This window comes from Pholis gunnellus, assembly GCF_910591455.1.
Source record: "Pholis gunnellus genome assembly, chromosome: 20".
In the NCBI taxonomy this organism is placed as follows: Eukaryota; Metazoa; Chordata; class Actinopteri; order Perciformes; family Pholidae; genus Pholis; species Pholis gunnellus.
Genome location: NC_136547.1, coordinates 7884769 through 7911210, shown reverse-complemented (window position 1 = coordinate 7911210; position 26442 = coordinate 7884769). Strand labels below are relative to the sequence as shown.

Genomic DNA, 26442 nt, shown 5'->3' with positions numbered 1-26442 from the left:
TTTCAGAGAGATAAACTCATCAAAATGGCTTAAAATGCAAAGTATTCAAGCGTAAGAGGATGGATCTCGTATTTACATGATGTATACATGTTTTACAATTCTATTCGGTGTTTAAATGGATACGGACAACCTCAATGTTTGACCGAAGGAAACTGATGCAGCAAAAATGAGCTAAAGTAGCAATGACTAGTTTACAAATCACATAAATAAAACCTTCATTTACAGTTTTAAGGGCAAAGCATTTCATTATTTACATTTACTTTCATCCTGTCTGCATTTAGATCAATAAGACTTATAATCAATGCAGTCAGTGCTTTTCATTCACGTAACTTATCAGTTGTTTTAAGAAGCTTTGACATGATATGTGAGAATACATGGCCACATTCAGATTTTGACAGATTATGTGCCAAATGGTTCAGTTGTGTGGTCAGTACTGTTTGATGAGCCTTCGTCTCTGGGAGGTCTTCCTCAGCAGATGTCTGAAGTCAAATGGGTTGTCCTCAGTCCGACTCTCTGTGGAGGGCATTCTGGGAAGTGAGTGCCTGTCAACACAACACGAGACAACAGTGAACGCAAAGACAGAGCGTGAGGTACCAAGACAAGAAAAACAACAAAAACATAAGCGATGGTTTGAAAGATTTAAACCAAAACCAGACAGGAGACGAAACGATTCACGTTCAGGAGAGAGATTTCACATTGTTTATCATCTGCAGCGATCATTTATCATGTGCGTGGGCCGTCTGAGTCAGTGGCCAGGCAGGACTGCAAAAACAGATTAAATATGTACTTGCATTTGTCACTTTGACCAACTGGACTGTAGAAGGTAAGTGTGGCTTTTTTTGTGTGGGTAAAATCAGCTGATGTGTAGAGAAAGAATGCCTGATCCTGATGGGTGTGAGGCTGTAATACACAATGTTTGAGGTTCTTCCCTCTGTATTCATCATTTAGCAGCAGGTTTGTGAAATCGATCTGCAGTCTTTAATTCAAGACAGCCTCAATCAATATTTCAAATTAAAACTCCACACACAATTTACTCTTAACAAGGTAACTATCATTTCTACAATGTTATCGTGGGGATAACTCAGTTTGTGCCATCGAGAGGTCAAAATGGATGACCTGTCAGCTGTGAAGCCGTTCCTCTGATCTCTGAAACACATACTGTAGAGGACCAGGACATACCTGTCGTTACAGACGGGTCTGGAAGGCTCTGGTTCGGTGACGGCCCTCTCTCTGGTCTGTCTGCTGGCAGCAGCTGGTGTCTGCTCCGGGGATCCTCTCCTCTCTACAGACGGCCTATTCTCGGGCATGTCCTCTGTGGAGATGCAGGGCTCAGACCTGCTGGAGGACAGCGTCGGGTAGTAGTGGTCATCCACATCCAGCAGCTTCCCTGGGCTGGAGCACAAACAGAGGGATGTCAGGAGGACTGCAAATATATCTGCAATCGCTGGTTGAATATTTGTAACATATTGCCCAACCCTACTGGGGTCAACGTATCCTCAAACAACAGTTCGTATGGTATCTTGTGAAAAATGTTTTGTGTCAGTCTTTTCAAAATAAACTTCCGTCTTCACAGGAAAATACTCAGTTGGGTTTCGGCAACACAACTACTTAGTTAGGTTTAGGAAAAGATTGTTTGGGTTAAAATAACCACGGAGGTGTCGTTACTGAAGTACGCAATTTAAGCGACAAATAAATAGATTTTTGTTTCACACGGGGATTGAACAGCGGTCTCCTGGCTGAAAGATGGCTGGTTGTTCATCTATTCAGATGAAAGTCAACATGAAGCGTGAACTGCAGTTTGGCTGCATATTAAAATGAGAGCGTATCTGTTGCATGAGATTACAGAGTACAAAAACACGTGAAACATTACAGCAGTGGTCGTTGCAGACACACTAAGAAATTCCAGATTAAACAATAAAATGTAGGTTGTATACTATAGGAAGTGGTTTTGCAAACATACTAACTATAAATGGCCCAAAATACTTTTTATTTGCATTTATTTAAAAGAACCCTGAGGAGCCAATTCATTAACGTGCATCGACAAACACAAAAGAATGTAATTGGTGAGTTTCGGAGACTTCGGAGACCGAAAAAGACCCGCTGATGCATTTCAGCCTCTGCCAACTGCTTACAGAGAAACAAACACAGAGGCTTTATTTAGACTCCTCCTGCAGGCAGCTGACTGCAATCAAGACGTGATGGATCCCAGGTGTGTCCTCTCTCTCAAAGAGACCAAATCTATTAATGCAAAGCATTTTACAACACATGACAAAGGGAAAAGGTGGTGCAAGTTACCGTTTATCTTTAAAAAGAAGCTGAGTGGATACATTATCAGACAGTCTTTCTTCCTTTTTTCAGCATTTATTCATTTGTGAAGATCCTTTGTATATCGATCATTGTAAAACTCCAGATATGCTGTTGACTAATTTCCTTCTCTAAATAAGGACTTTTATTCTTCTCATCTCATCTTGGAGACTTAATTTGAATACATACTACAAATAGAGTTTATTTAAGTCTCTCATTTAGATATTGTCAAGATATTTAGTTTTCATTCATGACATTTTAACTTCTCTCTCAGAGAGGACGCACCTGTGATCTGTTTGCATTGATTGCAGCAGTTTGCCTCAGTGGGTGTGGTCTATTTACATCAAAGACAGAATAGATATGGTTCGAGTTGGGTTGATATCTGCAGAAACCTGAAGTTTAATCTTCCTGTTTTTACTGATTGCTCCTTTTTGAGAGCCACATGCTCTCTAGTTCTTTGTAGACTTAACTCCTTCAAAAGTGTGTGTTGGTCATTTAGAAAACAATTCTTACATTAAGAAGATAGAGGATAAAATATCCATTATGCATCGTGTATTTAAAGTCCTGGTGGGATTTTGTCTTGAGACACTTCTTTTGTCTGACAGATAGAACAGTATCTAGTATGTAAGTTATCAGACAGCATCACACAGCGTCGCTGACCTCCACATGAACAGACAAAAATTGTTTCCATGTGGAGATCAATATGTCTCACACATTGTTAACATACGTGATGACCTCTACCTCTATAAATCAGTGTCTTCATGACTACAGCGCTGCAACATCAGACACATTTTTCCAGTAAACTCTTGATGATCTCATTCTAAAGTTGACCTTACAACCGTACTGTTAGAGGCACGGTGGACACACAATCATCCCGCTGATGAAGCACGAGGAATGTTCTGTTCTGGGGCTGAAACGAACATTTTCCCTCAATTCTAATTATTTCCCTGTTCTCTGGCTGAATTATGAAATTTAAAACTGCTGATTAACAGGCCACAACCTCCGGTTCTGACAAGCGAAGCCGATGCAGACGTGTCTTAAAACGTGCATTCTCTCTACTGACCATCAGGGGGCGACTCCTCTGGTTGTATAGAAGTCTATGAGAAAATGACTCTACTTCTCTCTTGATTTATTACCTCAGTAAACATTGTAAACATGAGTTTATGGTCTCAATCTCTAGTTTCAAGTCTTCTTCAATACAGCATGATGTTCATTTAGTAAATGATGGTCCATTTAGAGGCAAATAGACCATAAAGCAGGGTATGATTTAGGGCGGGGCTACTGTGATGGACAGGTCGCTCCTCAGTCCTTTCTTTCACTGGTTGCAAAAAAAGGGCGACGGCCGTAATCCAAGATGTCGGCATCCAAATCGCTGAACAAGTCTTTGTGAAGTCTTGGTAGATGGATTTCTTTAGATCTTACAAGTAGGAATTCTGACTTTGAGCATCGTATCATTCTACTTTTTATAGTTCGAGGTCAGAAATTTGAGCTTTTGTTGTTTCAGCTGGTTCATCATCGGTTCACTAGTCATGCTAACTTCCTGTTTTTTTTTAATCTGTTTAAGTTCAACAAAATGCTTTTTGCTGCTGGAAACATAAACCATCACTTTCCTGGTACAGAGGAATTTTCCACAGCAACGGCATCATAAGAAAGATTTTATGAGCTAAAATAACTGTTCAAATCTTTAGATAGAGGGTACAAAACAGAAATGTCATAGATCATTGCTTTACTATTCGCAATAAAATAAAAGTTCTCTATCACTGTTTGTGATTAACTCTGCCTCCCTAGTTCCTCTTTTTGTACGCCTTTACTCCGTTTACTATCATCACCTTTGTCTTCTTCAGTTTTTCAGTCTTCTTACCACCCACGCTCTCCTGTCTCCCACCCTCCTCTGCTGTCAGCTTCAGCCAGAGACGCTATCTTTCCTGCTGACCTTCTCATCCTTAATGATGCATGTAAACTGCTCCTGTCCATCGCAGGCTTTATTTATCTGCTAACAAATTATTACCCTTGATGTTCAGCGCTGTGTGTGTGTGTGTGTCTTCAGACTGCTGTGATGAAGTACCGCGGTCTCTTCTTGTTCAGCACAGGCCTATCGCTCTATCTTCACCCCCTCACTCTGGGCGGTATACGCTCACCTTGTGGCCTTTTACGACGCTACATTTACACCAACACGCGCTCTCTAGTTGCTTCGTTTTCTTTTCTTACCTCCACAATAATATTTCTGACATAAAGTGTAATTATATTTAGCTAATTAATTTCACAGAGGATGTGTGTAGTTCTGCAGATCATTAAGTTTGGACTCGGACACGCGCTGAGCTGCAGTCATTACTCCTGACGTGTGCCGAGCAGGCGGGCAGCGGGCCCACCTCCTTAAAAAACAATAGCGATAGGTTGTTAAATTTAGGTTGAAGTAAGAAGCGCCACACTTACTCCTCCTTCCTGGGCTTGCGTTTATCATCCTGGACAGACCGCTGGGTGGAGAGAAACAGAGCACAGATAACTACATGTCAATCAAACGCTCTTAATCTCAGTGTTCAGGAAAAGCAAAAGAAAGTGGTTTTAGAACAGTGGTTCCCAACCTTTTGGCTTGAGAGTGTTGGCATTTTAACTCAAAGCACTGTTGTAACTAAGTGCAACTTCAGCGCGCCGCTAGTGTGGCTGAAGACTCTTACAGTTTTTGGACTTTTAGTTGCTGAAATGTGAGCTTTTTCTAGGTTTGTGTCAAGAATAAAACATGACTCTGTGATGCAGAAGCAGCATTTTTTTGGTTTGACTCTGCTTTTTGATGTGACCCCTTGGAGGGTTGGGAACCCATATTGGGAACCACTGTTTAAGACGTTTTGTTACAGTTATTTATTTCTCAATTTATAAAAGCATTTCTAAAATATTAATTCATTGCCTTGAAGATCTTCAATGAATTTAGCTCCAATACATGTGATCAAACAAATAATCATCTGGTCAATCATGTTAAGAAACAATAGTGCTTAAAAAATGTCAAAACGTAATGCCAACATTTCGTAGTCTTTAATAAAAGTTGAATGTCTCTATTATTCATTGATTAAATTATTGATTGGATGCATTATAGAGTATATAACTGGGTCATCTAAAAAGTAGTGACGGCATTTAACAAACCTTAAGTGCTGCAAAAAGAGCTATTTTGTGAGGAGCTATTGCTCGCTGAAACCATGAAACATTGAAAATAATTACGCAAGAAAAACATTGCATTAAAAAACCAAACTGCTGAAGAAAATGATTTGTCAAATGTACAAAAGAACCTCTGGAACATCATAGTAACAGTCCGGTATTTCTTTCCTTGGAACATATGAAGCGAAGAGAACCACAGAAAGAATAGAATTGCCGATCAATGCTGCATTGTGGCAGCCGATAGCTGGGGAAGCAGTTACAACGTCACATGGCAGGCTGACAGCAAAGCTTTGTTACAGTATCTGAAATCGTTCTTCTCTTTCTGACTCACATGAATCAGGTTGTAATAGGTGGAGTCCTCTGGTGTGTTGAGGGTCTTTGGCTGCTGGGTCCTGCGGGGGGTCCTCGACTGTCTCTTGTCAGCTGAAGAGTAACAGAGACCGTTAAAAACATCAGACAGTGTTATTATGTTGATCGTACTGAGCAGTTAAAACTGGACGTAATGGTTCCTGTAGGAACAGACACTAAAATGAAAACTAAACCTCAAATACACTTTTACACATCTGTAATATTTTACAAAAGTGTTGTTCGTTTTAGGTGTATTTTGGCTGCATTTCCCAATTTTCCAACAACAATTAAGAGGTTTGGAGTCTATGATCGGCCTGCATGAATTATGGCTCAGCTGAGGTTCATGTGAAGGAGGGAAACATGTTTTTCTATCTTTTCTGTGATGGATTCCTCTCAGTATGAACTAAGAAAAGAATGATGACTACAAACGCTGAAACTTCAAAAAACGACCCGAAGACATGAAACAAATCTCCACGTTCGGAAGCAGGCAAAGTGAAAGAGAAAGCTTCGCGATCGTAACTTTTATCAACAACTTTTTCCTGTTTCCGAGACAGAGGATGTCGCATGTGTACAGATTGTAAAGCCCTCTGTGATTTTGGGCTACAAAAAATGAATTGAATTGAATTCAGCATGACGTCAAGTTATCTGGTGTTGTCTTTATTTTACACTGTGATGGAATTTAAAGGAGGTCCGGACAAAAGCTACGGGATAGTATTAGTTTTGTGTCAGACCATCATGATCGAACAGCTCCAGAGCCACAAACGTGGCTGGTTGGGGAGAAACTATTGAGTGCGATGTGACACCACGCTACTTATTGAACTGCCCTCCACACATACTGCAGTTTAACCCTGAGGCCTGCCAGTTTGAATTTTCCAACAGAGATTATGTGAAACAACCTTTGACACAAACAAAGTGTCCTGTAACTTTGTAACGATCCATGTTATAGTGATTCCCCACATTGTGCTGAACATAAGGAGAGAGAAAGAGGCCAGCTCGGCGGCTTTTCATGCAGAACACCTCCCGTACTGTAGTGGGTGTGTTGCAATCTATCATATTTGTCATGACCGTTACAATATTCCTCTTCGGGCATGTGATTGTAATTGCAATTATTAACATATTACGACGACCTTTGCTCGTTGCTCATTATCAATCACTGCTCATACTAGAAGAAACCACGCAATCCATCATGTGCAGAAGCTCTCAGGTGAAAGAGGTGAAAAGTTTGTAATATCATTGAACAACTTCATCTAAAAAGGTCATTGTGAATCGCTCAAACAACTTAAGCCGATTTCACACAGCCTTTTATTAATTCCTGCCATAATTGTCGGAGACGCTTGCTCACGAAACGCGATTCGACATTTGACGACCTTTCCCATGAAGAACAATGTGGCTGGCGTCGCTCTGCTTTCATTGTGCGTTTGTGCCACAAATGATTCTGATGAGGTTTATTGTGTCGATGAAATTTACAGCTTAGGACTGTTGATGAAGGGAAATGACCTAAGCGAAATGTATTAAGGAGTCGCAGTCGCCGTTGGAAATAACACGGATAATTTATTCTGCTTTACCTCAGGCACCGTGCTGCGCTAGAGAAAAGGCTGTAAAGGGCAAACATGCCCGGATCAAATGAACACTGGACTGTACAGAGAACTCTGTGTGGAGTAACGTGTGAATACGGTTTCACTCTTATGTTTGCCATCAATATAAAATTAGACAGAAGCAAATGTAAAAGCACAACTGCATGTAAGTGAATTCCACTTAAAGATAGTTGGACATTTTAGGAAACATGCATATTTGCCTTCATGCCCAGAGTTAGACGAGAAGATCAACATCACTCTCGTGTCTGCTCGGTTCATTTGAAGCTACAGCTAGCAGCCAGGAAGCTTAGCTTAGCATAAACACTGGAAACAGGGGGAAACAGCTAGCCTGGCTCTGTTTTAAAGTAAAACAAACTCTGCAAACTCTCAATGAATTATGCTGCATGTCAACATGAACAAATTATTTTGTTTCTACCATACCTGTGCATGGCAACTACAGCATGTTTTAAAGGTGCTGTATTAGAAAAATCAGAGCATATCTATGATTGAGGAATTGCCCAAATGTAGCTCTCAACATGGTGACGGCTGACCCGGCGGCTAGCAGCTAACAGTGCCAACAGCTGCATCAGTGCCGACAGAGCTAACAGTGTTTAACAGGAGGGAACCGGAAGGTGGGCGCTACGAGTAACGGCTGTATGAGAGACTCGCGTGCATTAACATGCACACACGTCATTTACCAGAATGACCAAAAATTACATGGTCTGGCTTTAAGGTACGGTTAAGTTTAAGAAAACTAAATCAAGGTTAATATTAAGGAATCGGGTGTAATCAGTGAGCTGCAGACCTGTCCAATATGAACGTAATTCCTAAAGACACTGGACTTCATGAGTTTTCTTTACAAATAATGCCAAAACACAAAGATGCCTACACTCTATATTTTGTAATAAAACTAAAAAAGCCACCGAAGATCAAACGAATGGCACAACACACACAATTACAGCTAACAAAAGGCAATGATTGATATTATTACATCATTATTACATTATCTTCTCAAGACACCCGAACCCACGACGACGCTGACATTTTAGCTGCCAGCTCCGTTTTGCTGAGACGGTGAACTTTCAATTTTGCCATCTCCCCGCCGCTCACCACCTCGAAAGCAATTACACCTATCACCTGTGCAAATCAAATTTAACTTTTGACGACACATCGGGGAGAGGAGCGCTTCCTGTGTCGGCACTTGACTTTCCCAGGTTTCCGGATCTAATCGAGGATCCCGAGGGAGAAGAGAGAACGGCGATAACATCAACTTGTTCTGTGAGAAGACGGTAATAAAACCTCTGCGTCTTTTTTTACATGAAGAAAACAAGCGCAGTGTGGAAACAGCTGGCACAGGCCCACAGTCCACTGGACATTTACAATCAAGGCTTGAGAATAATCATTTGTGTTATTTTCAGTGTGGCAGGGGGTGAATGTGTCCGAGCAAAAAAAAAAGACGAGTGAAGGATGGACAGAGCAAAATAATAGATGAATGTCGTCCTCCAGACCAGCAGCCTGTTTTCCTTAATTATCTGATGGCTACAAAAACAGAACCAAGAATGCACATTAACCTCGGGTCAATCCGCGCCAACATTATGAATTATATTTATTGCTTTATAATCTGTTTTTCTCAGAGCCAACCTCGATTATCTTACTCGATTGGTGATTCCGAGGAGCATAGCCATTGATTGCTTTTCCTCTCACGAACATGCCATTGTTCTCGGGGTTTGAGTGATGGGCCTGGATGATCTCATTCAACTTGTGCTGCAGGGCCACGAAGTCCTGAGAAGTCTTTGTGATCTGTCGAAGAGAGTTTGAAAAAAGAATATATGAAGGGGGGGAAAAGAAGGAAGTGATTGGGAGCAAAATAAAAGAGTGTTAAAGGATATTACATGTTTGGAGAAGCTCTCCAGTCGTGCAGCTTCTGTCCGCGCTGTTTTCTTGTTGGCCTTGAGGTTCTTTCTGTCCTTGTAGCCTCTGAAGTTGCTCTGGATCTTCACCGCAGCCTGCTCTTCCTCCAGTCTCTCTAATTCGCCGTCTGTCTCCTCTTTGTGTTCTATAATCACGTCCAAAACGTCCAGGGCCTCCTCTTCGGCCTCCTCTTTAGTTTCCTCGGCAGCTTCTTCCTCTGTTTTCTTTTGCGTCTCTCTCTCCGCTTTCAGTTTCTTCCGGTCCCGGTGGCCTCTGAAGTTACTCTGAAGGACGGTCGCGGCTTTTTCCTCGTCCGGCGCCCCCGAGTTCTCCGGCTGGGATTCTGCCACCGATTCTTCTGTCTGCGTTACCTGTTCTTCTTCACTTGGAGGTTCTGGTGTTGCTTCTTTCTCCTTCTTCTTCGTCTTCTTCGGGATCTTTCCTTCCTCCTCGAGTCGTTTGCGCTCCTTGTGGCCGCGGAAGTTGCTCTGAAGCACCACAGCTGCTTTGGCCTCGTCTTGGTCTGCTGACTTGACGTCACTTGAAGAAACATCTTTCGTTGATTCTTCTTCTGTTTCTGTCGCCTCGTTGCCGACTTCCTCTGCTGGTGTTTGAACCTCGGGCAGCTCTTCCTCACCTGCAGCGCTGCTTGCCGTGGGCACTTCTTCTTCTTCACCAGTGGGACTTTTTGCTTTCTGTTTCTTAGCTGGGATCTTGCCTTCGTCCTGCAACCTCTTCCTCTCTTTGTGACCTCTGAAGTTACTCTGGAGGACAGTGGCAGCCTTGGTTTCTTCTTCTACGTCAACAACCTCTCCCCCTGCAGCTTGTTCTTGTCCATTCTCCTTCTCGTCCTCCGCCGGCTTTGCTTTTCCAGCATCTGTTGCCTCCATCTCCTCTTCATCTGCCACTTCTGTGTGCTCGTCATCTTCTGCCACCTGTGTGTGATCACTGTCATCGTTCTCCTCCGCTTCATACGTGCTTTCGTCTTCGTCGTCATTCGCCTGTTGTTTATCAGCTGGCTTTTCCTCCTCTCGCCCAACTTCTTGCTCCACGACTGCATTCGGTGGTAAGTCCAGTTCGGCCCCAGCCATCGTCTTTTTTCTCTCCTTAAACTTTTTCCTCTCTTTGTAGCCCCTGAAGTTGCTCTGCAGAACCACGGCCGCCTTAGTTTCATCTTCCTCGTTAGCCGCTCCGTCGACGTGAGGAGGGGAATTTTCTTCATCGGTGAGCTTCTCCGGTTCAGGAGTCTCTTCCTCTGTTTCTTTAAGGGCCTTCTCTGTTTTCTCTTTCTCTTTGGCTTCCCTACAAATAAAAACATTGTCAAAGACATTTTTTTCTTTCAGTGCGTTATTGTTTAAAAATGTCCTGTTTCATACCGTTTTCTTTTGAAGCTTTTCCTTTCCTTGTGGCCTCTGTAGCGAGCCTGAATCTTGGTTGCAGCTTTGTTCTTCTGATCTACCAACTCCTTGTATTTCCTTTTTGCAAGATAGCTCCTGCAAACTGAAGAAGACGACACGAGAAACGTAAACCAACAACAACAACTTAAGATGGTGTTGGATATCTGATTACATCTCAGCTTGTTCGTACCAGCCTGAAACTGGACGACGAAGGCCTCAAACTTTGCTTTGCTTTTGTCATCAGCCGCCCTCTTCCGAACTTTATGACCTCTGTAAGCTGGAGAGTGTCAATCGAAAATTTAAAGCATGAATTGGCATGAAAAACATTAGATAACAGTGTACGGTTTATTAACCTGACTGCAGCACCAGAGCGCTCTGTTCTCGCTCCTTTAATATCCGCCGGTATCGTTTGGCTCCCATCCAGCCTCGGACGTAAGCCTGGAGCAGAATGATCCTCTGTGTGGCCTGCTGCACCATCAGGTTCAGATGTTCCACGTGGTAGTACTTGAGGAACACCTGAGAGTCGGGACACATAGTGTTTCTTTACTACTTTGTCTATTTGCGTCTGTAGATTTCTCCTAAATTCATCAAAGGTTACACTTAGATAACACCTCATTTGCATTTAAACATAACATTTCGAAAAACTTGTGTCTTAATGTCAGTAAGTTCTATCTATTTATATTTGACCCTATTCACCTGTAGTGACTTTCAAAATGTACGGAGTGTTTTTTCCTTTCTTCTTCCTTTCTTTAATGTCTGTTAACAATATTTTCTGATTATTGGAGTGATACTAAGAGATTTAGTAATTTCCCTCTGCAAAAACCACGTCAACAAAATGGAACCAGGCTTTATCAAATGTTCTGGAAATGTATGCAAATCAGCACATATTTAATGAGACACTGCCTCATTTGCATATTTAAACAAAGAATTTCAAAAACTTGTTATCCCAAAAAATAATTGTCCTAATGCAAGTAATCAACTGGGGAGGAAGGCACGCGTTTCAATACAGTTCAGTGTTGCATTTAATATCCTTTCTCCTGCAAATAAGCTCACATGTTCTACAAGAAATCGGTGAAGTTGTGGAGTGTTAATGAACTATGCGCAGTTGTGATTTTCATGGCTTTGCCTTCGTAGCTATCAAATGAGATTTAGGGAATCAAAACAAGCTCACGTGGGCGTTATTTTGGTTGTCAGTGCTCTTGGGAAGCCAGTGGGAACACAGTGAGTGAATGGATTGAGGTTCTGTCTCTGGTATTTTTGTAAAACCCTTCATTGCACTAAACTTTGGTAAAACTTGGCTTCACTGTGTTGCTCAGTGACACTTAAATAAAGACTTTTGGTGCTTGAGCATGCTCCATCACACTGTGCTACACAACATATAGTACCATAGGCTGCAATGGGGACTTGTTACTGTTAATTGCCCATGTTGCTCCTCCATAGACACAAAATATTTTGGTAAGAGTTCTGACGCTCTTATTACCAAAGCTCGATGAACATTAAGGAAAGCGGCTTCTAATTCGTTGCTTTCGCTGCTTAAAAGGAAAATATGGCTCGTCATATATAACTAACTTGATGACAGCTTGCAAACAGCACTTTCAGCGACTCACCTTCGTCTTCCCCATAGCCCAGTTCTCCAGCTTGGCCTTCTCCAGTATTGCGGCACATGTTTCTTGAGTAACAGGCGGCTCCTCGTGAGCATGGAAAGCCACGACGTAATACCTGCAACAGTCGGAACACCGTAATCAGCCGGAACACCGATACATCACACACTGATCTCCAACTTGATACAAACAACATCTGCTTCCGTCTGGTTTCGTTGTGAATTGAAGCCTGCTGACCTCTTTATGAAGTTGGCGAACAGGATGCGGTGAGAGTAGCCCTGCCGTCTGATCTTGGCAGTCTCCAGCACGCCGGTGTATCGCAGCTGAACCAGGACCTTCTCCCGGTCGAACTTGTTGGCTTGGCGGTCGTTGTTTGGTTTGATGCAGCGGACAAAGTGAGGCTGCCCCGCCACCATCTTGGACAGCAGGTCCATCAGAGAGTACTAGAAAAGAGTAGAAGAAGAGCGCAGTGTTGGAATGTAACTAAGTATACATTTGATGTACTTTTACGTTAGTATTTCCATTTCCTTATGCAACACCTCAGAGGTAAGTATTGTACTTTTTACGCCACCACATTTGTCTGACAGCTTTAGTCACTTTAAGTGATTAAGTGATAATGCAGGACAAAAGACAATAACATTCCATAACTTACTTACATCTGCAAAAAAGACGAACCTATAAACGTAAATTAGAAATTTGATATCAGCAGTTAAGAAGATAAACCTACTCTGAAGTAGGAGGCCACCGTCTGTGTTCTCATGTTGGTGGTTTCTCTCGGGTGGTAAGGCGCGTCTCCAGGTTCACCCGGCTGAACAAACACAACAAAGCTGGTCAAAAAAATCACAATAATTCATGGCGACCTGTGTCTCTACAGAGCCAAAGCTGCACACACAACTTCATGAGATGAGAGGAAGACAAGCGGGTCGTGCTTGAGCATAAGGGGACGATATTGACTTAAAGTTAATTAACAACTAAGACAACGGAAGCACACCTGTAGGTGAGTCGCATCTTTAACGGTCATATTAAAGCTTCCAATCACTGTTTGCATGTGTTGTGTGTCATCAAGAGGCACAGGAAGCAAGCTTTTATTTTCAAGGACGAGCTTTAAATCCCGAGAAGGCTGCAAAAGAGACGCAAAAATGAATAAAAAATAAAAAATAAAGTTTACTATCTGCAGAAATACAAGTGGTCTGATGCTATAATCTCAAAAAGTGTATCGAATTCAAAATCAAAAAAAGTATTTGCTTTAAAACTGCTCTAATCAACTATGTGCTTATAAAAACGTCAGGCAGAGTGCATGAATTTAAATATACAAATCAGACATACAAATGTATTAACCTGCACATATTTCGTAACATTTTAACAAGCTCCACATCTAATTCTCAGCAGTATAACCCCGAGGGAAACCAGTTTATAGCAAGCCATCAGCCTGATGCTGCTTCGAGTGCTCATTGTGCCTCTTAAGAGCGAAGCCTTTGATGAGCTTTTCCCCGTTAACATATGCAGATGAATGGAAATAGATTCAGGAACTCATCAAACACTGTTCATTAATGTAGCGACTGTCAATTGCTTTTAGGCGAGCAAATCGCCTCAAGCATCACGTTTGGCAGCGCAATCGTGCACTAACAGAGTTTAAACAAATTCACTCAAGGAAGGTCTGAATCGGACTGATTATTGAATGCTTTGAATGCAAAATTAAAAGTTTTGATTCTTTCTTAAGGAATCGTTTTAAGGCAAAAACATGATTTTCATGCACTGGTCAATTTTGAGATGTTTGGGCTATTTATGTCGATAGACAAGTGGAAAGACAACATCAGAAATACACATTAAGGTGTTTATTTTACTAGTTTGTCTATTTGCGTCTGTAGATTTCTCCTAAATTCACCAAAAAGTAGCATTAGAGAGTGTCTCATATACATATTTAAACATAACATTTCAGAAAACTTGTAATAATTGCCTTTATTCAAGTGGAACACTGTGGAAGTTTAATGGTGATATCTATTTATATAATACTTTTGTTTACGCTATTCACCAGTAGTGTCTCTTTGATTCACTAAGTTATCAGCATGAGGTCTGGTGCTATAAACAGACAATCTGCTGCAGCAATGAGAGAACGGTTGTAACACACTTCTACATTCAGAGGACTTGATGACGATGGGGAAGCGTTTATGCATTCAGCATTCTACAGGTTGCACACCTGCATGAGCACAATGACATACACACATATATACATTATGTATACAGTATATAGGGACAATTAGGGAAGAGTATTAGGGCCAAGGTGATTTGTTTTTTTCTTGCATTTTGAGTCAAACTTTTCAGAATAAATGAAACTACGAGCATTAATTCATAAACTGAAATTTAACCAAAATTCTAAATAAAAGAGCCTGGCCCGAATACAACTCCGTAGAAAATACCTATTTTTTGCATGAACTGTAAACAAAATTATGCATGATCTATGCAGGATTTAGCCGTCACTGAGTCTTATAGCTGTACAAACCCCTAAGTTTGTATCTATATGTACATTTAAAGGAGATCTAGAGTGTCTGCACTGGTAAAACAAAAACACAAACTACACAGAAATATGGCGATTACCTCGCTGAACGAGAAAGAATTGTACAAGGTTAGCACTCCCATCTTTTACGATAGAAATGCAGAGACAGAGATGTGGAGGAAAAGGAGACAAAAAAAGGGTTAGAATAGAAAGAAGCTGTAATTACAGTTGAAGTGAAAAGACAAGCGAGGCAGAAAGTTAAATCAAGAGCGGTGTGTGGCTCTGGTAGTGAGAGTAAGAAGGTAAACAGAAATAGATCGAACAACTTTTCAGAGGAGAGTTGTTGATGAAGAAGATAATACAGAGATAATGTAGACGGGGCTGTAAGTACCTTGGCGAAGGTGATGGAGCGTGTCGGGGTGCGCATTGTGTTTATGCCTTTACCCTTTGTGTGGGCAAGGTTACCTGTGACATAAACAAAGAGAGGATGAGAGTCAGAGAGTTAGTCATACATGTAGGATTCATGCACAGGAGCACGGCCGCACATTTCTATCAGATGGGATAAATGAATGAGGATAGTGTCCTGTCAACACTGTGGTTACTGTTTGGAAGGAAACGCTCGATACGACAGCTTTAAGACTAATTTAAAAGAGTCATTATGTGATTATTGGCTTTGTGACTCGATTATGACCGAGCTGGCAGTCCGCTCTGCCAACAAAAGGATACTCTCGCTGCCAAGACCAAGCTTATTACAACAAAAGTCTGGCAGTCAGGAGAGGAAAGCCTTTTCTAAAATAGGTCACAATAGCTTGTTGTTTCACTTTAAGTCCGTATTTAGTGCTGCTAAACTGTTTTCCAATGAAGAACTTCTTTCCTCTTTACCCGTTTTGGTGAGCGGATGGGTGACGAGTTTGCGCGTGAGCTCGTTTTCCGACGACCTGAGCAGCAGCACGATGTCGGCCGGTAGCATGTCCCTGTTCTTGGCCAAGAAGCCTGCAGCGCTGTAGATCACCTTTGGAGTTCGGTAGAGAGGGAGGATAGTTATGTGAAGGCCAACGCACATCGAGTAGCTTCAGTTTAAGATAAAAAAAAAACGTCTGTGCGCACATTGCTAGAGTCAAATAGCAGCTACCTTTCCAGCGTAGTGGTGAATACCAAAGCCGAGGTCAACCCTCTTTGGTCTCCAGAAGCTTTTGGTCTTCAGGTTATCTTCGAATTTCTCTAAAAATGTCCATTAATACAAACGTTAATCATCCCACCAAACCAGTAAGACTAAGATCTCTGAAGTTAAGTATATTATATCTCGTATTAACTCTAAAAGTGATTATAGACCTCTCAATATCAAATAAATCCTTTAAGTGCGAAACATTAAAACTAATGGAGAGATCATAAGACAAAGTGTGTTGCTTCTCCGTCAACATAACCGGTGAATCCACCTGAAGACCAGCTGACGACCACTCACCTACGAGGGTCTGGTCGGTGGCTTGCGGGAAGCGACTCTCCTCGTCCAGGAGTGAGAGCATCCCCATGGGCTTCTGCAAGAACAGGTCCAGGAGGGGCCGGTTGTCCTCGTACTCAATCATCCGAGCGTCCACCTCCTCGTTCAGGTACTCATCCTGCACACAAACGACATGGATAGTTGAATTGTATTGTACATAGTGACACATTCCTCCTCCCCTTCCCCCCAGATAGATCTGTACTGTAGGGCAAACTGAGCTCCGGCCTCCACCACTTTATACTCGCAGAGCTCCTAGTGTGACTCAGCAACATTACTGGAGACTTCAATATGTAACCGCATGTGTTAAGAGAGATGGAAACATTGAGGTAAGTCTCCCCCAGTAAGGTGAAGCGTATTAATGCTATAGCCCACTACAGTCCCCCTATGCTCTGTATATAGGACAAATGTATTTCTGGGCCTGGCGCCAACAATACCCAAGAGTGAGATTTTGTCAAACGCTAACTGTCTTCAACTCCTAATTGACCCTCGTTGAGGATGATTTATAGCTCCTCTCCGTGGGTGAGACCAAATCATTTAACATTAGCAAACCATTCTCTGCCTCCCCCCCCCGAGGCAAAAACACACCCACGAGAGAGCACAAAGGGGAGAATCGCCAACCTCATTCTCCCGTAAATAAAGACAGCAGCATATTTTACCCTTGCCGTCTCTCTTAAAGCGCAGAGTGACAAATTATGTCATGTTATCACTATTTAGATGGAAATGAGGCAGTGCCAAGGTGAAAAATGCACACAGAGTGCTTTCCAGGAGGGACTGGAGCACTCAGAAGGCGTTTATGGCGGTAGTTGATCGGAGTCTTTACCTGTTCCCAAGCGAATATGTGCTGGTTGAAGTAAAACTGGATCTGCTCGTTGGCGATGTTGATGCAGAGCTGCTCAAAAGAGTTCTTCTTGAAGTTCTCGAAGCCGAAGATGTCCAGGATGCCGATGTTCAGGCCCTTCTCATCCTCTCTGGAGGTGAGAAGATTGAAAAGTGACTTTGCTGAAATGCATTTAAGTCATGCTCACAATAACAGTACTAACATGCTAATGTAAAGCAGCTTCATCTGATGCTAACATGTTACTAATTTGCTCTAAACACAGTGAATCTGTGGCTAATGATGATGTCATGAGTTTGGCAGCTATTTGGTGATAAAACAAAGTATTGGACAAATTAAAATGCATCCCAAGAGGAACAGTTTTCAAGACATTTCAACCTGCTGGTAGCTCTAGAGGACACCAAAGTCATTAGGATCAATCTTCTGGGGACAATGATCATCTGTAAAAAAAACATCATGGGACTCTAATAGCTGTTGAGATGTTTTAATCAGGACCAAAAGCAACTGGTTGGAATTGCTGCTAAAAAACATAAGTTTTCTGTGCTTTCAAAAGTGGGCAACGACCACATTCATTTGACATACTTATTCATCCGTAAAAACTTCCTGAGACGACCTCATTCTGCATTCATGACGGCCAAACACACCACATCACAGTTTCGGCTCCTGATCTCACCCTAGTTGGCTGTCGGGCCGCAGCAGCGCGTTGATGCGGTTGACAATCCAGCTGAAGAGGCGGCCGTAGAGAGCCTTGCCCATGGCGTCCCGCACCTCCGTTGCCTTTTCCACGGTGTTGGGCCTGACGATCGTCTCTCCGCGGGCCACCACGCAGTGGGAGGTCAGGGCCTCCTGGAGCTCGTCTGAGCGGATACACAGCAGCGATGCCACTGAGAGGACATCAGATAAGGAACGGGATGAAAGTAAGATAAATGCAAGAAAATCATGCAGGGTGTGCAAATGTGCAAGTGACGAAGGACTCTCTCACATCGAATGAATAAACTTCATCTACTCAGCTTTGTTAATTACCAGTCAGCAAAGACGTCTATATTTAGAAAATATATTACTGAAGAGAAACGATGTCCTGAACAATCTAACCGATGCAGATGTGTGTTTTGGTAATTATGCCTCTGAAGCCTGTCTGCACTGATGGATAATGTATTTTAGTATAATAGTTTAATGGAGAGGAGCCGAAGAGTGAGGATGAGGAGTGTGGGAGAGGATATTCAGACTCTCTCTCTTTCCTCTCACCGTTCTCCAGGACAGAATTGTTGGAGATGTCGCTCTTGTCTGTCTGGTGCTCCGAGGCAACCGGAGAAAACTCGATATCTCCGGAGTTGAGGATGGCAGCTAGAGTGCCGTAAACACTGCCCAGCTCCTGCAGAAGAGACAGACAGTGATTTATTGTAGAAAACACCGGAGTTATGAAACAGTATGATGTTACGTTAATATCTAATAACATCCGGTACAACCTCAGGTGCTGGTATATGCAATCAAACAGAGACTGTACTGTACTCTATTACTACCTTAAAATACTCAGTAGTACTTGAATTGAACAGGTCATGTTAGAGTGCAGTAATGCTGAAGTTATTGTTGGTGTCCACAGGTCCCGTTTCTCAAATTCAGCTAGCTTCATTTTTTTTGCTAGCGTCTGTTCATCAGTGGGCAGATAACAGGGGTATATTTTTCGATAACTCCTGCACATTAATCCTTATTAGTATATAAAATAAAGTAAAATGTTCATTCATCCGTGTGCTCATCCAATACTGAGACGTTAGTCCTCATACATGCAAGAAGAAGTCTCTAAAAGGCCAGCTACTACTGAGTGGAAATTTCAAAAATAGATAACCTTTCCTCAAAGATCATCTTCATACACACTCTGTGATTTCATGCAAGACGAGACGTTCTGTAGGAGAGAAGGTTGTTCCTCCAGTGCTGCCAAGTGATTACAGGATAAGTACTATTGACGTGCAGATCCCAGAGGCAATCAGTTCTTTGGGCCTCATTAGCCTTCACAATGCCAACAGCTGACTGCCTACACGTGCCTGCAGCTTCATGCTCCATCACAAGCCATAAAGTGGATCTAAGGAACTACTAATACACTAGTTTTAAATGGCATGTATTGGATTAGTATGCTTGCTTCCATGTTGTCTTTTAGTTAAACACTGACTTTCATACATTACATATATAATACAGGAGTGTCTGTATGAATTTTAGGGTCAAGGTTATGGCCAGTAATTGATGCAGTAGTGTTTTTACCTCCAGGGTGAATCCGATGACTTTGAAACACTGCTCAACTGCATCAAACTGCTCCTTGTAGAAGGCGTTGCTCACTATGTCAGGCCCTAATTTAACGTGCTCGTTCCACAGATACCTGCAGATCCAAAAGGAAACGCAAAGATCAGGACTGTGGGTCTCGGGGAAAGTAGGAAGTTTGCAGTGTGAGAAGGAAATAACAGTGTTTTACGAGAAGGGCTGAGGAACGTCAAACCTACTTTGGTGTTTTGCTGTCGGAGAGCTTGTAGTGGGCTAGTTTCTTCCTGTCAGCCAGGCCAGCGTAAATGTAGTAGAAGATGTGGAAGTTCCTCTCCCCTCTGTGGAGACACACAAAGACGTAGCTCGGATATATTCAGGTCCCAAAATTAGTAGCCAATCACATGCAACACAAAAGTGTAGCTACACTCGATGCCTGCAGCCAAATCAAACCCTCTGAACCGTGGGTCTGTTTTCTAATGAAATACTAGAGTCTGTCTTTGAAGCTCCACGAAGAACACTTGCAGGACCACACTCTTTGATCAAACAGGAAATAAGCTAGCCCCTCCACTTGACCTGGTCCACTCCCCAGACACACGATAAGGAGAAAAGATCAACGTGACTGAAGAGCAGGTTGAAGGCAAATGCCAACGCTTTCAAATACAGAAGTAGAGGTGTACAGAGTCTATTACACCGACCAGCAGGCGGAAAAATAACCTCCTTGGAAATGTTCTTTCAGAAAACGTACAGAGACATGATTTGACTTTATATGAATGTCAAATGACGTTTATAACGGTAAGGTCGCTTACATTAGCCAAAAAGAATGAAAGAAAAAAGGGAAGTAAGTGATATTTACACTGCCTGGTGGATGACCCTGGATTTCTCCAGCAGGTACTCGGATATCTGCGCTCCGACCACCGTTCCCCCGCAGGTGAACTTCATCTCCAGGTACTTGCCAAAGCGGCTGGAGTTGTCATTGATGACGGTGCAGGCGTTTCCGAACGCTTCCACCAGACTGTTGACCAGCAGGATCTTCTCCTGGAGCGTCTGATTATTGGCCTGAATGAAACATTATTCCGGATGAGCGACTGGGAAATGAATACAGTGGAAGTAATAATCCCATTGTCAAGAAATGCCTTTCTGCCATGTTCTATTCATGCTATTTCCACCAAAAGTGACACTGCCACTGCTTATTTTTCGGCTATGAAAAGAGGGAATTGAAAGGGGGCTTTTTCTTTTCAGCTGGGTTGCTCATCATGACTGGCATCAGCTGGAACCTCAAATCAACTGATCATAGGATGTTCAAATTGCCCCAAGTGCGTTTTTATTTAGCTCACATTGGGTTGGAGATGAGCAGGTTCCCGGTTCAGGACCTACATTTGCTGCACAGGTCTAGAACTGTCTATTTTGGCTAAAAGATGCGCCGGTGGTTTGAGACTCATTCATACACATTATTTATCATATTAACGTTGGACTTCATGAATGCAATGTTAATGAATTGTATGTATTTATGGACTCTTATTACTCACCTTTCCAAGCACCGTCAGCTGCTGCACCAACAGATGAGCGCTCTCCGTTTTCCCAGCTCCGCTTTCCCCACTGATCACAACGCACTGTCAAGTGTCACAGAGATCATCGAAATGTTTACAACCTCTAACTGACATTTCAAGATCAAATCTGTAATAATAAATAATAACCTAGTCCTCTAATATGAATACTACCACTATTACAAAGACAACACTGGATTCATCAAAACAAGTTGAGTTAAAAGCACATTTTCAGCACTCGGGATGCTATAAAATAATAATCGAGCACGACTACATTACCTGGTCTGTATTATATGACACCATGGACTGGTAGGCGACATCAGCCACAGCGAAGATGTGTGGTGGGTTAGCGGTACGCTTGGCTCCTATGTACATCTTGGTGTACTATGAAGAGGAGAGGGTAGATCATTAAAAACATGCATATGAATGTAGAGGATAACAGCAGATATCATGTGGAAGAAAACAAACTTGCCACTTTTCCACTACAAGCAAATGGATGTCATTTTATTTTGGTTCTGGGAGGGGAGGGAGGGAAAATAGCTTTGAACTTGAGGCGAAGACAAACATGACTGAGGGGAAAATACAGTGAGGGAGGTTTGGCAGAGAAACAGGGTCAGTGTTTGTGTGCAGGTGAGGCTGGAAGGGATGCAGCAGACTGAAGAGCTGCAGAGGCACTCATGAGGTACGCCGGGCTACATTCAGTGCATTATTGAAACAGACCTGATGAGTGTATATCTCCATCTTATGGAAAGGATTGACTGCGATGAGGATGTCTCCCACGTATGTGTAGATTTGATCTCGTCCATAGCGATTCTGAAGCTGCTCTGTGACCGTGTTCTGAAAAAGGAAAAGGTTTAAAATGTTTAGTAAACAACATCACATTGTCAGAACCATGTTATTATAGACAACAAGCTTTTGTCCTGACTCAAGTCGAGGCCTGTTACGTCAATGTATTATCTTCATGTCATACGGTGATTAATTCTCCTGTATTCACGCCGCCAGGACAGGTACATCAACAACAGCAGGGCAGCACTGCCTCCCTTCATACCAGCAGAGCTGCTCGTCTTGAGGGATGGGGGGAAATATCCGCTGGCAACTGAGACTGATCGTTTCATTCAAAGCGTCAATGCAACGCTCAGATGTGATAAATTGCTCTCAATGTTTTTCTCACTCACAGCATAGGGGATCGGGGGGGGAAATATGCTGAATGTTTGAGTTAGGGCTTGTGTCTCTATAAATACTCTATTGAAAAATTAGCATACTTTTGGATCATAACCTTATCTTACACAATATCTTTGTCAGATGCATGAAAATACTAAGTAGATTCTAAATGAATGTAATCATTGTGGCCAATTTGAAAACAAATAAGCTAGCTGTCAAAACAATCTCACGAGGTCCATTTAGTAGCTGTTCTGGAGCTTTTGATTGCATCACACTATCTTCATCAGGAAATGGAGATTGCCAAGATATTGGTATAAATCATAAACCCAGCTGAATAAGGGTACTGGCACTTTTTTTGGTCCAATTCAGGCACTGCTTTGACACCATTTTGGCTTTATTGTGTCTACTGGGATGTCTATCCCCTCATGATTATAGCCAAGTCTTATTGTTTAGTTATTGAGATAAACCGTATAGTTACAGGACTTTCTCACCTCATCCAGAACTTCTAGGGTGGCGAGGTCGTCCACCTCATCTGTGTCGGTCTGTGTCTTCATGTGGCCTCCTCTTTTAGTGTGGATGCGTTCATGCCTACAACTCACAGAACCCACAACCAGCTTTCACTGAGCAATGTATGGAATGTATACATGACACTCTGAGTAATCTAAATTCACTGCATTATGAGCACATATCTTTTTGCACGGCTAATGCAGCCGCAGCGAGCAACCTCTCTCTGCTGATTTCCTACAGTCGTATGCTACTTTCAGCCAAATCCCTCTAAAATCTACAATAACATCCTCTGCACTCATATTTTGGCATCCCATTTTCGCAGTTTGCACTACAAGCGTAAAGAAGAGGGTCGTTCTGTTTTTGAGATATTAGGAAATCCAAGCTGAAATAGCAGCCTGAAGTTCTTCTTTGCATCCAACTCCCGTCAACGTCAAAGCTGCAAACCTAGCTTTCTAGGTCAATATAGCATGTAATGAGGAATGTATTGCTTCAATTGACTACATTTACCATCAACACTGATTGGACATGCACATAAAAACATGTATTGTTTACTAAGAAAAGTCATTTTAAATAGTAGCTAAAAGGTGCTTTGGTTGCTGATCAGCAACTTGTTGTCAAAGACTGTGGTTTCTAAGAATACCTTATCACAGTCTACTATTTTGTCACAATAAGTTTTATTACATCTGATTACCAGCCATCATTTGGTGGTAATGTTCCATTGTAATTGCTTAAACTGTATCTGAAAGTTAGCGATGAACGCTGGTGAGGTTTCATCAACTGCTGCAGTTGGTTTACAGCAAATATCACAACCTCAGTTTCACTACAGCATCAAATGACAAGACGACACAAAAAGAAAATGTGACAACATGATTCATAAGACAACAATGTTTACAATGACAGGCAGCATCTAACCGATCTAAAATCAGCCCATGTAGTTGACTGCAAATACATGTGTTTACAACTACAACAAACTCCAAAAGCCGATAATCATCTACTCCTACTGTGGCGTAAAGGTCATATAGGCATGTGTTACCTGTCATTACTCTCTGTGCTTCTGTTTGTCTTTCCATGATGGCTTGAATGACAGAAATAGGATTAACATCGCATAACCGTACGGGCAAAAACACACTTACTGGGCCGGCATTTTTGACTCATGTGACACACAGCGTGCAGCCTGCACCTCGAGTGAAGCTGGAGCAGGATCGAGCCGTTGTTTATGCGAGAGTGACGGGGCTTGTAAAACATCCAGCAAGGAGGGTAATTTGGATTATACTGTCTGCAAAAGCTAAGCAGCAGTCGACCATATAAACCCCACTGACAGGGCGGCTTGCAGACTCTAAGTTTTTCTTGGGTTTTATAACTAAATCTATCACAACACTTCATGGTGTGTGAGTATTCTGCTCGTACTGCTAAACAAATAGGAGAAGTGAGACAGAAATATGTCAGAAATACACAGAGAGATTTTGGAAAGGAAACATACATTAAGACAGTACCTTGTTTTATCAATGACTCCTATTTGTTGGTTGAGATCAATGAGTTCAATCAGTTGTTTCCGCAGTATTTTCTCTCTGCCAACAGTGTCTTTGATGAACACATGCTGGAGCAGGTCTAGCACATTTGGTCTCAGCTCAAAGTCCTTAATCAGACATCTGAGGGGAGGAAGAAGAAAACGCAGAGGAGGAGGAGGAGGAGGAGTACAATGAATTTCTTGGATTTATACTCAAAGTGTGCCTGGCTCTGTACTGCCAGTGTACATATTTATTATTCACAGAGGCGTAACAAACACAGTGGCATCCACACTCACTTGCAGATGAAGTCATTAAAGTCGTCGGACCAGAGCTCCGGCTGGTGGAGAGTAGGCGGAGGATTTCTGTTAAAGGAGGGAAATGGAAAAGATAAATGGAAAGATAAGATGAGATGGGATTTACGCAGGCGGGCCGGAGAACAAAAGGCCGAGGCACCGAGCGGAACGACGGAGTGAAATCTTAACTATTCATCATCGAGGACTTCCAGAGGCGTTTCTGCGGTGGCATGAGGCGCTAACAAATGGTGCTCCACCTGTGCCGCTGGGTGGTATTGATACAGCTGATTTTATGACATTAAAAACAATAGACAGTAACACCTGCTATCAAATATATGGCCAGATGTTAAAAGCGTTAGGTTCCTCCTGTAAAACTCTCATTCAAACAGACACACGTCGTTAAGGGGTCAAGCCTCACAGCCGGCAAACAACTGAGCTAATTGCTGTAATTCCACGTTCTGCTTCGAGCACCTTTTTACAACAGGGTTCCTGGCAAACGGTGGGGAAGCCAATGTTGCCTGCTAATGTTGGCTCTGACAGCAATAAATTGGTCTAATGAGAGGACATGCATCTCCTGTTTATCACACAACACAAACAATATAGACGGAAAAAACGCATGAGACATTTATTTGGAGTTCTGCTAATTCTGTGTTTTTCTTATGAGGAAAACAAACAGTGTTCGGAGGCAAAGAGGCACACTTAAATTACTATGAAATAAAACTATTTATAGTTTTTCATTCCCTGGATACAAATATGAGCATGTATTTTAACACATGCATCTTCTTTATACACCTCTTACTGAAGTTAACTTTGTATTTGCCCACTGTGTCTCTCTAGGAATTATCTCTGTAGAGTATGTGAGGCCAATTCAAATCTTCTCTTTTGCACATAATGAAGGATAAAAGCTTAAACCTTTACACGTGTGCATAATTAGAAGAGCACTTTTAATCTTTAACCTTCTCCAGAGTCTGGCACCTTGAGCAGGAATTTGACTTCTGCACATATAATTTCATCCCAATCTGTCCCCGTCTCTCTCACAAATCAGAGCCTTTTTTATTTTGACTTTTTTCACTTGTAATATCTTTCCACTTTTGACTTTAAGTCTAGGTGTTGAATCCAAACGAATGCAAAGACTATCTGTGTTATGATACATGTGGACATAGTACTGTAGGACATGTTATATGTCCAAATACAGTGGACATTAATGTTATTTGGAAACCTTGTAGATGGCTATTAAGTTACAATTGATGTTGGTTTTAAATGTGTTCCTGAAAGATTTGTGAGGTAAAAAAGTGTTTTTTAGTAATTGGTTAAATGTTCTTGGCACAGACACTCGCTAATTAGCAAACTGGCAAACTAACAAAATAACCTCGCTAGCTAACCTAGCTAACTTAGGCTACTAGCTAACTTTCTAACTTGCCTCAATTTTCCTTTTTTACCAAATCCAAGCTAACTAGCTAGCTTATTTTTTAACTCGTCTCAATTTCGTTCACACCAAATCTCAGCTCACTAGCTAACATACCAGCTAACTATTTAATTTGCCTCCTAAGTGTTGGCTTGCATGACTTCACTGTCGTCTGCTGCTCCTGTGATTTACCTGCAATCCTGCTGTTAAATGTTTACGACAAAAGCCTTTACCATACTTCATAACATACTGCAGAGGAGGTTGACAAAATGACAGAAACACCTAGACAAAATGAATCAGTAATTTAGCTCAATATAATGCAACCCAATAAAACAACAAACTACAGGTTCAGGTTAAGATATAAGCATCTCTAACAGTGTTATTCAAACTGAGACCTGAGGGAAACAAACTGCTTTCATTAAATGTGCACAATACGAGTTTGGGAGCATTTCGATTGCCTCTCAACGGCTCTCAACATGGCGAAGGCGAGCTGGCAGCTCACAGCTAAAGGGCGCAAACAAAGGGAAAAGTGCGGATAAAGCTAACAGTGTTCACCTGAAGGGGAACCGGAGGGGTGGGTGCTACACTTCCACGACATAACTGTTGGTCGGGACAGCGTTATCTGCTGTAGCTGCCGTATGAGAGCAGTGCAGAGCTATGAGCTA

At 42.1% G+C, this 26442-nt stretch overlaps 1 protein-coding gene across 1 annotated transcript; it reads right to left on the bottom strand.

Annotated features, from left to right (window-relative positions):
• Positions 1–427: 427 nt before the first annotated feature.
• On the bottom strand, positions 428–22618 carry myo3a (myosin IIIA; the record flags this gene model as incomplete). The annotated part of the gene is made up of 26 exons (XM_079181134.1): positions 428–542; positions 1180–1392; positions 4738–4778; positions 5783–5874; positions 9029–9173; positions 9266–9861; positions 9961–10539; positions 10872–10958; positions 11035–11197; positions 12289–12400; positions 12520–12725; positions 13010–13090; positions 15168–15241; positions 15659–15788; positions 15909–15997; positions 16239–16392; positions 17095–17242; positions 17783–17993; positions 18355–18481; positions 19363–19477; positions 19599–19697; positions 20213–20415; positions 20886–20969; positions 21183–21287; positions 21624–21740; positions 22556–22618. 26 exons carry the CDS (start codon positions 22616–22618, stop codon positions 428–430), a joined length of 4149 nt encoding a protein of 1382 aa, XP_079037260.1.
• Positions 22619–26442: the final 3824 nt, after the last annotated feature.